General features: G+C 40.8%; 1 protein-coding gene across 3 annotated transcripts in view; it reads right to left on the reverse strand.

Moving 5' to 3' along the window:
• Positions 1–654: 654 nt before the first annotated feature.
• Positions 655–12,259, reverse strand: part of LOC145412242 (E3 ubiquitin-protein ligase ZNRF1) — a 132,308-nt gene continuing 120,703 nt past the window's right edge. For 2 of the 3 annotated variants that reach the window (XM_080282184.1, XM_080282182.1), the window contains 2 exons: positions 11,133–11,260; positions 655–4,270 (listed from right to left, as the gene is read on the reverse strand). In XM_080282184.1, the coding sequence (XP_080138310.1) occupies positions 4,235–4,270; positions 11,133–11,260 (164 nt within the window). In that variant the 3' untranslated portion in view covers positions 655–4,234. Of the gene's footprint in view, positions 4,271–11,076; positions 11,261–12,259 lie in introns of all 3 variants that reach the window. The other variant, XM_080282183.1, reaches the window with a different exon arrangement.

A 12,259-nucleotide genomic window follows, 5' to 3' on the forward strand; every position in this document is an offset into this window, starting at 1 on the left:
AATCCAGTGTTTCCCCACGAAAAGTGCAGGGGCCCAGGGCTAGGCAAGTTGGTCCTGACATTTAACATAAAAGTGACCGGCCTCACTCATCCCTGAGTGGCATTACATGGGCAATAAACCCCTACCACTTCTTGGATCTAAACCTGCACAGGCTCATTCTGTTTGGAGTGCCTTAACTGCCCATTAAACCACCTGCTGCCATAATTTGGTTATATGTTTAACACCCAGCGCAGTAAATGGTTTCCTGGTGTACAGGAAACTCTTTGGCTTGTCACTCAAGCGTAGGATCACCTGTAGACAGAAGGAAGAGGAAAGAATGAAGGAAAGACAGATGAGGAAGGATAGAAAGAAAGAAGGAAGAGAGGAAAGGGCAGGCACCTGAGAGCAACGCTACATCAAATGAGTGGGTGACGAGCGCCCCCACCAACCATGATTTACTTTATAAAAATAAAAAAATAAAAAAAATAAAAAATAAAAAAAAATCATACCAGAGACTTTTCTTTTAAAGCAAGCTAATGAAGCTGTGCACCTTCCCCAAGCTTTACACCACCCAATCAATGTAAAACTGTATTAAAAAACTGCACACAACACACCATTGGTCAGCATACACTCCAACTTTACACATCACGCGAAGATTTGTGTCATACAACATAACACATTCATCAGCCTTTATTATTGTACATAATTTTAGGTAACATAGTATTGTACAAAAGTCTTTCCAATTAAAAGAATAAATAATATTTTTATCCTCGTTAGCAAAAGTTCATCACTAGCAATATTTATATTCCTAATGTCAGATGTAGGGATGAAAGCCAATTTACTGATTAGTTATCACTTATAGAATATATATACAAAACTAAAACATATATCAAATCATTGCACCTTTAGTGTAATATACATCTGAGTAGGGTAATAAAATACTCTGGACCTATACAATGATACACATGTGAAAGTGGATCCATGCAAAGTATGAAAATCACATGGCAAGGGGAAGGAGATATGAAAGAGGTAGAGAGTAAGAGAAAAAGGACAGATATGGTGTTGGTACTTTTTATGGCACGCTCTAAAGATATCACCACATGGCAGTCAGTGCAATGCACTGCTGGTGATGCCTTTCTTATTTTGCCACTTGGTTTGGATTTAAAACAAATTATCAACAGAAAGAATTTAGTAAAATAAAAAGCCGATCCAGCAGAGGCTGGAGAAGGAGAGTATAGTACATATGAGAGAAAACTAGAAAACTAGTGGGAAACCTGGAAAAAATAAGTTAACCAGAAAAACTGTACTTAAAAAAAAAAAAATGCAAATGCAAAGACAATTAAAGATAGGATAAGAATTAATAGAAGACTGACTCAATACATTACAAGTGAAGGCAAAGTCCATTACATGAAAGGTTTGAGGCATTGTGTGTGCTGATCTACCATTTGTGGGTTACTGCTTTTCAATTTGCTATTTCATTCAATATCCTCTGTGATGTGTGTCCATTAAAAATTAAGACCAAAGCTTAAAATACCTACAGTATAGCTATGTAGAAGACTGAAAAAGTTAAGAAAGTAGAAAAGATGAGGCTGAAACTTGGTGTGAAGGCGGGCGTGAGGGAGGGAAGACACGAGGGAGAGGGAGACAACCATTATATACAACCATCAGGCATGGAATCACTGGAGTCTTAAGCCAACTGAACACTAGAGGCTATAAGGGTGGGAAAGTGTTAGGGGGATGTCATCTTAAAGAAGAATGCGCAAGTCCATGCTAATATTTGTTAGAACCAACATACAAAACTCTGCGCTACCAGTTACCCATCCCAAACAGTACTTTCTCTAGTTACACAGTGTAACAAGTCTGTGTTTGTGTATGTACCAGTAAGTATGACTGTAAGTGTAATTTTTCATATGTATATTATATATACTGTATATATATGCATATACTGACTGCATATACACTACACTGTATATATTCATATATATATACACTGTATATATAAATGCAACATATGCATACATACAGCTAGTCCATCCTAGTTTTGATTACAAAATAACTAATCTACTTCATCAAGCATCTGCCTGTAATGTAGTGAGAAATTGTGAATATTGCATTATGCTATATAATGCTACACAACTACCACTTTTTTTTTTTCCTCATAATGCCACATAATATACCACAGTCAAGACGTCGAGCGGGCCAGCTTCACTGCCAACATTGGGGAAAAACTGGCAGTCTGCCCCAGACTCATTCCATCACATCACCAATGGTTACATCAAAAATGCATTTTGCACCATGCTGACCATGTTCATTGTAAGAAAGAATTTACACTAATATGCCTCTGCTTCTCACACACTGGAATTCTGATTAGCTTACTGAGAAAAATAGATGCAAATACAGTAACTTGATAATCAGCAAGGCTTAGTCTATGCACTGTTTGAGCAACTCTGGGAATAAAATATACAGAAATTCACTTTTATCAGTGCTTTGATAAAAAAGTAAATCATATGGCTACACTACATAAAGCAAATAGATAATATTAACAATACAGGTACCTTCATTATCCTTGCAAATGCAAACAGTTTCCCTTTCCTAATCACAGCAAGGCCAAACACCTACCATACTTCATCCAGGATTGTAATATAATAAAACACTAAAATAATAAAGTTGGTAAATGATATACCTCTGAATACTGAATAAGTCCATATACTTTCACAAACATTGTTTTATTAAAAGCAACTGCAGTGTGTATACCTCTTTTGCAACATGAACATGACCAGCAATGGCTTATACACAGAAAGGAACTATGTTATGTGGCCATTGCTTTAAAAATGACAATCCATATTTGGCAACTGGCCTTCACAATAAATGTATGTACTGTATAAACAATTTAAATCTAAAAATACATTTCCTATAAACTTAACTCTCATACTGACAATATCATTCTTTTACGTGAACTAAAACAAACCGCATATATAAATTATCGCAAGACTCTCACCTGTAGCCACTTCAAATAAAATACAGTTGTCCCTCCTCGCATCCACAAGAGATACAGACAGCAGTGAGATTTAGGAGTGGATCCCAGAGATAGTACAGTAATTTAACTATTTGGTTTGGTATACTTTAGAAGTTGAGCTTGTTTAAATAAACCTTGGGTGAAAAATTATTTGCTCCTTTCAAATTCATTTTCTTCCTCCCTCCCTCCCCCCAAAATAATTACTCTAAGTTTAAATAAAAGGCCGAGTTTCTCTCCTGGCAGTATTACTAGACTACTACCTGAGCGCTTCAACCCTATACTATTAATTTCAAAATCAAACTACCATTACACTACTTCCATGGACTGAGGTGAAACAAAAGAAATGGCAGGAATGTTCATCAACAGGAATGTTCATCAACCAAAGAGAAATGCAGTTCCCTAACAACCCATTACATCTTGTACTTTTGGCAGTAATAGCAGTTACTGCTAGTAATGTCGCTAGTCTAACTAGTCATGTGGAACTAAAGGAGGGAGCAAAGTACGTTTTAGGGAGTTGGTTGACCAATTATTTCAAATATACCTCTGCATAGTACAATTTCTGGACTGTTAAAACCCCACTTCCTTTGGGAGCTGAAGAGGAACACTTAATAAGACTGGTTACATTCCCGGCAAGGTACAATATTCTCACGTCCACCACACCGAGCAATAACATATCTAAGTTTCCAAAAAGTTAGTTATGTTGCATATGGTACTGCCATTAAATAAAATTCATACCAAGGTGTTGTTCTTCTGCAGTCAACAACAAAATGCAAGTTATCCAAAAACCATCACCTTGTTAATAGTCAAACATATCAGTAAGAAAGAAGTGGATCACTTAGTCATTTGTATTTATTAGTAAGTTATGTATTTCTGTACATACTTCGAAGTTCGGGTTCCACTGCACTGCACTCCTGGATCAGCGAGTCAATGATATTTTCAACTTCACAGAATGCGTTGTCATCACCTAGTGGCCCTCCCCCCCATCCCCCCACACACACATATACACATCTCACTCTAAAGCACAGATAAGCGCTGCACAGATTGCCAGTTCCGCCATTGTAACAAAACTGCGAGACACTTGGTTTCAGCAATTGTGTGGCCACAACTGGCTCCCTCTCCATTGTCTGTGGGTCGCATGCGATTCCCAACTGGCACAATGAACAATAATGGCACATAGGTATTTTTCTTTTTTGTTTTTTTAAATATATATATTTCTAAAATTTACAAATGTGCATAGCCTCAATCGTATGGATGCTCGGGGCATGACCGATTTACCTGAAAAGAAAAAAGGATATGAATAAATATAAATTAAAACACCTAAAAAAAGGTGTTATCAATAACTCATGCTACTACATGAATTTTACTCTATACCTTTTCTTGGACATTCCAGTTTTACAACAATAAACTAAGACAACAATTAATTTAACATCATCATCATTCTCTCCCATCCTGGGGTGGGGAGAAGTAGGAAAAAAAATTAACCAAAGTTGGCTCAATTCAAAGGACTACACTATCATTCACTTACCATTCAAGATCTCAGAATCCTGACTTCGCCTCACAGGCAGAAGCATTTACATTTATGTGCTTCAAACCATGTATCAGCTAGAGTAAAGCCGACAATTATCACTTCACTGTGATAGAAATGAGATGACAAACCATAATCACTTACTTGTACTCCTCTGTACAAAATTCTTTCAATCAGCTCAATTTGCTGTCAGTCCCTAGGTGGCTCACTCTTCGTATATACCTTGTCTTTGCATACAGCTATATACCATATCTATCCATTTTTCTCTTGGGCAACAATGTCACCTTCAAACTTGCTCAGATATACCCAATCCTCCCCAAATGACCATACCATCTAGGCACACTTCAACTCATGTCCACATACCTCCTTACTCCACTTCTTTGACAAATCCCATTATTCCTTGTTCTATCCACTCTCCTTGCTCCAAACACATTCCTCAACATTCCCATTTCCATTCTCTTACCCTTGGCTTTCAGTTGTATGTCACACCATAGTCTCACACCTGTATGTTGCAGTTGGCACTAAAATCTCTTCATGCAAGCCTCGTAGCCACCACACTCAGACCTCCACTTCTTATCAAGCACTTCTTAGCACCATACACCTTCCTGCCCCGTGCCACACTGTTTTCCATTTCTTTTGTGCATTTACCTCTCTCATTAGTGGTAGGTGGTGCCAACCATCATCCACTCACTTGATGCAGTGCTGCCTACTGCTTCCTTAGCCTTTATCATTCTTTTTCTGTGCCTGCCCTCCTCTCTTCCTATTTCTCCCATCTTTCCTGTCACTTCTTCTTGCTTTTCTTTCCTTTACAGGTGGCTTTACATTGAGTGACAAGCCAAATGGTTTCCTGTAAGCCAAGAAACCATTTACAACGTTGGGTGGTAACCATATAACCAAACCATACGTGCTCCCTACGTGTCAACAAGCGGGTTGGTGAAGGGTTAGTGCCCCTCCCTGTAAAAAAAAAAAAAAAGTAACTTAAAGTCAAATGGCCACCCCTTATGGGATTAGGCATCTGGCAATAGATAGACAGACCTCTCTCTTCTATCACTGTACCTATGGACTTAAAACTCTCTCACCAATCTTTCTCTTTCCATTCACTGTAACATCATACTGGGAGTCCTCTTCTCTCTCAACGACCATCACCTTGCTCTTATCTATATTTACACTGATCCCATGGTAAAGGAGTGACTGATGTTGTACACACTGTGGGATGTCAGGGCGTTCGTGGCTTTCTGCTCCTATTATAGGAGGTTCAATGCTGGTTTTGCTATGGTGGCTGCACTGCTACATGCTCTGATATGTGGTGTGTCAAAGGCAGATGTTACTAAATACTGGGGTACAGCTGAAACTTAAGCATTTGAGCAGTTAAAGGAAAGGATAACAAAAACTCCTATAATGAAGAGTGCTGATTACACCATACAGTTCATTGTGGAAGTCGATGCAAGTTTTGAGGGGCTGCGAGCTGTCGTGTCCTAAGAACATGAGGGAAAACCCCACCCAGTTGCTTCTGCAAGCAGGGGGTTGATGAAATCAGAGAGAAATATGAGCAACTTCTTCTTTTTTTTTTTAATGCAAGGAATTAGGAATCAAAGGCCAGGAGCCTGCAAACCGTTCCTTCCAAGAAAAAACAAAAACAATACAAAAGAAGGCCAAATTCAAGATCCGTTCATTTCGAGATGCCTGGATACAATGCGTTTGAAAGACTGGAGATCATAGGATGTAGGAAATACAGGCAAAGACAGTTAGTTCTAGAGATGACCTGTTGCATAAATAAAGGACTGGGAGTAATGGTTAACTTTTGCATTAGAGAGTTGGACATAAAAGGGACGAGAGTTTGTTGCTAGACAGGTGCTATGCATGCATCGCAGAGATGGAGGGATGCAAGCAGACTGTTCAAAGAAGCTGTGACCACTGAAATGGCGATAGAAAAGAGATAAAGATGCAACAATGCGGCGAAGAGACAGGCTAAAGGAAGCCACTAAGAGAAGAATTAATATGAAGAAAAGCCTTTGACTCCACCCTACTAAGAAGAGCTGTATGTGGGCAGCCTCCCCACACATGAGAGTTGTACTCTACACAGGGCCAAATAAAACCCACATATAAAGTCAACAACTGTGCAGAGGTAAAGAAGGTACGGAGTCGGCTTAGCACACCTAATCTCTTGGATGCAGATTTTACAAGAGATGTAATATGATCTTTCCAAGATAAGTTCTGAGGGAATGAAACCCCAAGTATGTTTAAGGATGATGCAAGACTGAGTTGGATATTATTAAACATTAGTGGGTGCTCTGGTGGAATATTATGTCAGGTTGATAGGTGTATGAACTGAGTCTTTGATGCATTAAAAACAACAAGATTACTTTTATCCCTGTCAAAGATCCGAGCCAAGTCTGACATTAGGTGTGCCATAGCATCATTCCTTGTTTGCTGAAGTAACTGTTGAGATGGACATTGCAGGAACCGAATGGAAAGGTGAAGGGTGGAATTGTCAGGGTATAAGTGGATAGGGTTAGATGTACAGCTTAGAAGGTCATTGATGAATAAAAGGAAGAGAGTTGGTGATAGGACAGAGCCCTGAGGAACACCACTGTTGACAGATCTACGAGAAGAATGGCGGCCATCTACAACAGCAGCTATAGAACGACCAAAATGGAAGCTATAGATGAAGGTACAGATAGAAGGCCAAAAGCTGTAAGAGGGAAGTTTGGAAATTAAAGATTTATGTCAGACTCGATCGAAAGCCTTTGAGATGTCAAGTGCAATGACAAAGCTTTCACCAAAGTCCAGAAAGGAGGATGACCAAGAGTCTGAAAGGTAGGTGAGATGATTGCCAGTGGAGCATCCCTGATGGAACCCATACTGACAATCAGAAAGGTTATGACGGGAAAGATGTTTTAAAAATTTTCTGTTAAAAACAGACTCAAAACTTTTGAAACACTGGATGTTAAAGCAACTGGGGGATAGTTAAAGGGTTGGGAATGGTCACCCTTCTTTGGACTGGCTAAATGAGTGCAAACTTCCAGCAAGAAGGAAAGGTGCAGGTTCATAGATAACGGCGAAAGAGTTTACCTAGGCAAGGTGTAAGCACAGAAGCACAGTTCTTGAGGACAACAGGAGGGACCCCATCAGGTCCATATGCCTTGTTAATACTGAGGCCAGTGATGGGGGAAAATACATTAGCAGAAGAAATTTTAATGTCAGCCACGAGGAAGTCAGAGGGGGAAAGTGATGGAGGAACAGCACCGGAATCGTTTAAGGTGGAATTGGAGGAGAAAGTCTGAGTGGAGAGATCTGCTTTATCAGTAGAAGAAACAGCTACAGAGTCATCGGGGTAGATGAGGGAAGGATGATGAAGTAAAGTTGTTAGAAAGGTTTTTGGCAAGGTGCCAGAAGAAGCGGGAAGAATTCGAGTTGGAGAGTTCAAAGCATTTAGTCCATCCATCCATCCATCATCTAATCCTACGTTGCCCCACGAGGAGCGTAGGAGCCCGGGGCTAGGAAAGTTGGTCCTGGCATTTAAGATGAGAGTGACCAGCCTCACTCATCCCTAAGTGGCATTACGTGAGCAATAAACCCCAACCATCCCTTGGATATAAACCTTCACCGGCTCAATCCGACTGGAGCACCTTTATTACCCACTAAACCACCAGGAGCCAAAATTTGGTTATATGGTTACCACCCAGCATAGTAAATGGTTTCCTGGTGTACAGGAAACCATTTGGCTTGTCACTCAGTGTAGAGTCACCCACAGGCAGAAGGAAGAGGAAAGAATGAAGGAAAGAAAGACACAAGAGAGAGTGTAAAGTCACCCGCAGGCAGAAGAAAGAGGAAAGAATGAAGGAAAGACAGAAGAGGATGGATGGAAAGAAGGATGGAGGAGAGGAAAGAGCAGACACCCGAGAGCAGCACTAGATTACGTGAGTGAATGGTGAGTGCCCCCACCTACCACAAGCATTTAGTACAGATGAAATTATTTTTAGCAGAATGACGAACAGACTTAGAACAATTCCAGGCAGAAACAAAAAAGACATTTCAGGGGTGAGTTGGTTCTGGTACCTTTTATAGGTCCTCTCCTTGTTGTGGACAGCATTAGAACAAACGTGATCAAACCAAGGTTTTGTTGCATTAGTCAAAGGATTTGAGAAATGTATGTATGCTTCTGTGCCCGAGAGAATAACCTTTGTAATGCGTGAGGCACACTCAGATGGCTCCCGGCCATGGAAGCAATAATCATTCCAGGGAATATCAAAAAAGTACTGCCTGAGGGCCTCCCAATCATCCAGGGAGCTAGAACTGTTGGCAATTAGGTGGGCAGTGACTAAGCAATTCAATAGTTATTTACCTGGGAGTAAGTCTGTCACATTCACTTGGCCCATATCCAGACTGCAAAACTGGGAGATGTGGAGAGACGGTGGGTAAACGACTTGAATCTACTTAATTCTGTGGTAAAGTATCGCCCAGTAAAGTAGAATACCGATGCAGATGGCCTGTCCAAGAAGTGACATCAGGTCATTTCAGTGGATGATGATGTGCAAGAGATATGGGAAGCACCCCAAATGAGTATGGGCAAAGAGTAGCCCTTTTAAATGTGTGGGATAAGATAAGCCAGGACCAGATGAGGGATGCTTAGAAATCTTGCTCTGCAGTGAGTTCTCTTTGGTTGCATTTGGTGGGGAAGATGAGTTGTGAGAGGCTGAGGGCTCAACTTCAGTTGGATGAATTCCTTAAGTTGTGGAGAGTAGGAAATCACTGATCATGACACAAGGTGTGATCTACTGGAGACAGCATGTAAGATGGCCAGGCCAGTGGAAACCTGTTCTGCTTGTGCAGCTAAGTAAGGATGTACCGAGTGCTATGCACGAACAGTGGGGTCATTAGGGTGTGGCTAGGACAACGGCATTATTATGATACTGTTTCTTTTGGCCGGGGCTACATGAAGACCTCAAGAAGCACAATGCATGATGTATAGCTGTGCCATGGGCAAAAAAGGAGGTGTACGTGGCTAGGAGTACAGCATTATTACGACACGTTTCTTTTGGCCAGGGTTATATGAGGACATCAAGGAGCACACTGCATGATGTAAAGCTGTGCAATGTGCAAAGGCGAAGGTGTATGGGCAAAAATGATGGTGGCGATACTGGCAGCTAGTAGATCATGGGAGGTAGTTGCAATGGACTTAACAGTACTGAATCTTGCCAAGGATGAGAAAGAGAATGTGATGGTGGTGACAGATGTGTTCAGTAAGTCTGCTTTGGCTTTCCCAATGAAGAACTAGAAGGCCAGGACACTTGCTAAGATTTTAGTGGAAATCCTCCATAGGTTTCATATTTTAGGAGAATCGACAGCAACCAAGGGAAGAACCCTCAAGGGCAGCTGGTGAAGGAGCTGTGGAAATACCACACCGACAAATCCTTAACAAACCCATATCACCCTCAAGGGTATGGCACAGGTGAATGGCTCAACTGTATGCTGTACAAGATGTTGGTAACTCTCAGTATGGAGCAAAGAGGACACTGGCCAAGTTTTCTGTCAAGTTTGACTGCCACTTACAAAAGCACCCCACATTGGGTGACAAGTTTCTCACCTCACTACTCGATACTTGCTGTGGAACTGCATCTTCCCTTAGACAGATTCAGTGTGGGAACAAAAGAGGCTGCTAGAACCCATGAACAGTGGATTAGAAGGTTGAGGGAAACCCAGCAGGTAGCTTGGAAAGCAGCTAAAGGAAACATGTAGCAATATCATGAGGGTAACTGAATGAAATGTAAAAGAGTTGGCAGGTTACCACCACTAAAGCAAGGCCAGCAGGTAATCCTATGAGACCATCATGTACTGGGACAATAAGATTCAGAAAAAAAAAAAAAGGCAGGTTGTGTTGGGTGTTGAATGAAGTTAGTGGTGTGTGTATCAGGTTTATCTGGAGGGTGAATCAGGGCCGGATAAGGTGATGCACTGGAACAAGCTTCATATGTGGCTGGGTGCAGATGAATCTACATCAATGCTGTGCCAGAACAAGGAGCTGCACCAGAAGAGAGACCAGATGTCACTGAGGAAGAAGATATGGTGGCGGTACCAGACACAACTAAAGTAATGTGTCGATTTGGGATTACATTCGACAATCCTTCCCCTGAGCCTGAAGGGTGCCAGAGGAACAGTCAGACCAACCATGAGGTGAACAGCAATGAACCTACTGGAGAAGATGGAAACTGAGACAAGATCCTGACATTCATTCAAGAAGTTGCATGTGGCAAAGATGGGATGCAGAGGGAAGAGGGGTGATGGGATGGTTGGGCTTGACTTGAGTAATCAGCCTCATCAGCAGAGGCTACCAACATGTTCCCAAAAGATCACAGACTGAGGGAGTAATTTATATCCACCAGGGCAACTATTAAACTGAGAGATGACAGACTTATAAAGCATCAAAAGTTGAAGATTACTAAAGTGAAATATCATTTAACAAGATATTGTAAGCTGAGGGATGCCTGTATCATCATAATGGCAAAACAGGTTAGAGACTCAACTCTACCTGAGGTACAGAAAACTCCAGGCTTACCCAAGTATAACCACCCACCAGTAGTACTGTACTATTATGGTTTTACAAATAACAACCTGAAACCATTCGTCGATGCATGACTTGTGGTAGATACAAAGACAGGGGAGGCGTGCAATTGTGTCCCCCTGACAAAGCTCCTCCAGGCAGATCACACACTCCCCTTTGTCCTCGGTCAGCACATCCTCTGTAATATAGACACAACACTTAACATTCTAACTACAAATGATAAATAGCAATACAGTACTAGTATATGTTTCCTATAATAATAATATATGTTTCCTATAATAATAATACTGTTCAGTGCAATTCCCAAAATCCAAATACTGAATTTCCAAACGTACAATTTTTCAAAAGAATTCCATGTCAATGTACCTAAAAAAAAAAAAAAAAAAAAAAAAAAAAAAAATGTCTCTATGGTCACCTGTCAACAAAGAGCTGCAGCAGTCTACGGTCACCCAAGCACGCTCAAACTAGGCTTACATTAACCACAAGATTGATAATAACTTTAAATGCCACCTTTACCAAGACAGGGCTATATAGTGTGTGTGTGTGTGTGTGTGTGTTTGTTTCTACCTAACTGTATATTCACAGGAATGAGTTAAGCTTGTACTGTCCTGTGTTTTGAACCATTTTTATCATACATATTCTTAAATTCTTGAATTGTTTTGGCACACATTATTTCATTCGGTAGTGCATTACACTCTGTATTTGGGAAACTGGATTTACTTACTTCTTCATCACCTCTCTTTTTATGCAGTTTTTTAGCAGTGTCCTCCTGCCATTGCTTCCCCATAGTTTATATACTCATTTATGTATATTTTCTCTTTTTCTGTGATGCTTTTATATGAGTATAAGTGGCTGGGGAATGGCTGGGAGAAGGAGGGAGGTGAGAAGACAGGAAGAAATCAGTAGGATAGAAGTTGTGGAAGCAATGAAGAAAGTTAAATCGGGGAAAGCCCCGGGAATTGATGGAGTGTGTGGTGAAATGCTGAAGCATGGGGGAGAGATAGTAGTAGAATGGATGTGGAAGATGTGCAGATTGGCCTGGGAGGAAGGTAGAGTCCCAGAGGATTGGAAGTCAGGTATAATTATTCCCTTGTACAAAGGAAAAGGGGAAAAAGAAGTGTGTGGTAATCACAGGGGCATCTGTCTTCTTAGTATAATAGGAAAAGTGTATGGTAGG

Source organism: Coenobita brevimanus, chromosome 92 (genome assembly GCF_032717465.1).
Source record: "Coenobita brevimanus isolate Jiangsu-jjx chromosome 92, ASM3271746v2, whole genome shotgun sequence".
Classification (NCBI taxonomy): Eukaryota; Metazoa; Arthropoda; class Malacostraca; order Decapoda; family Coenobitidae; genus Coenobita; species Coenobita brevimanus.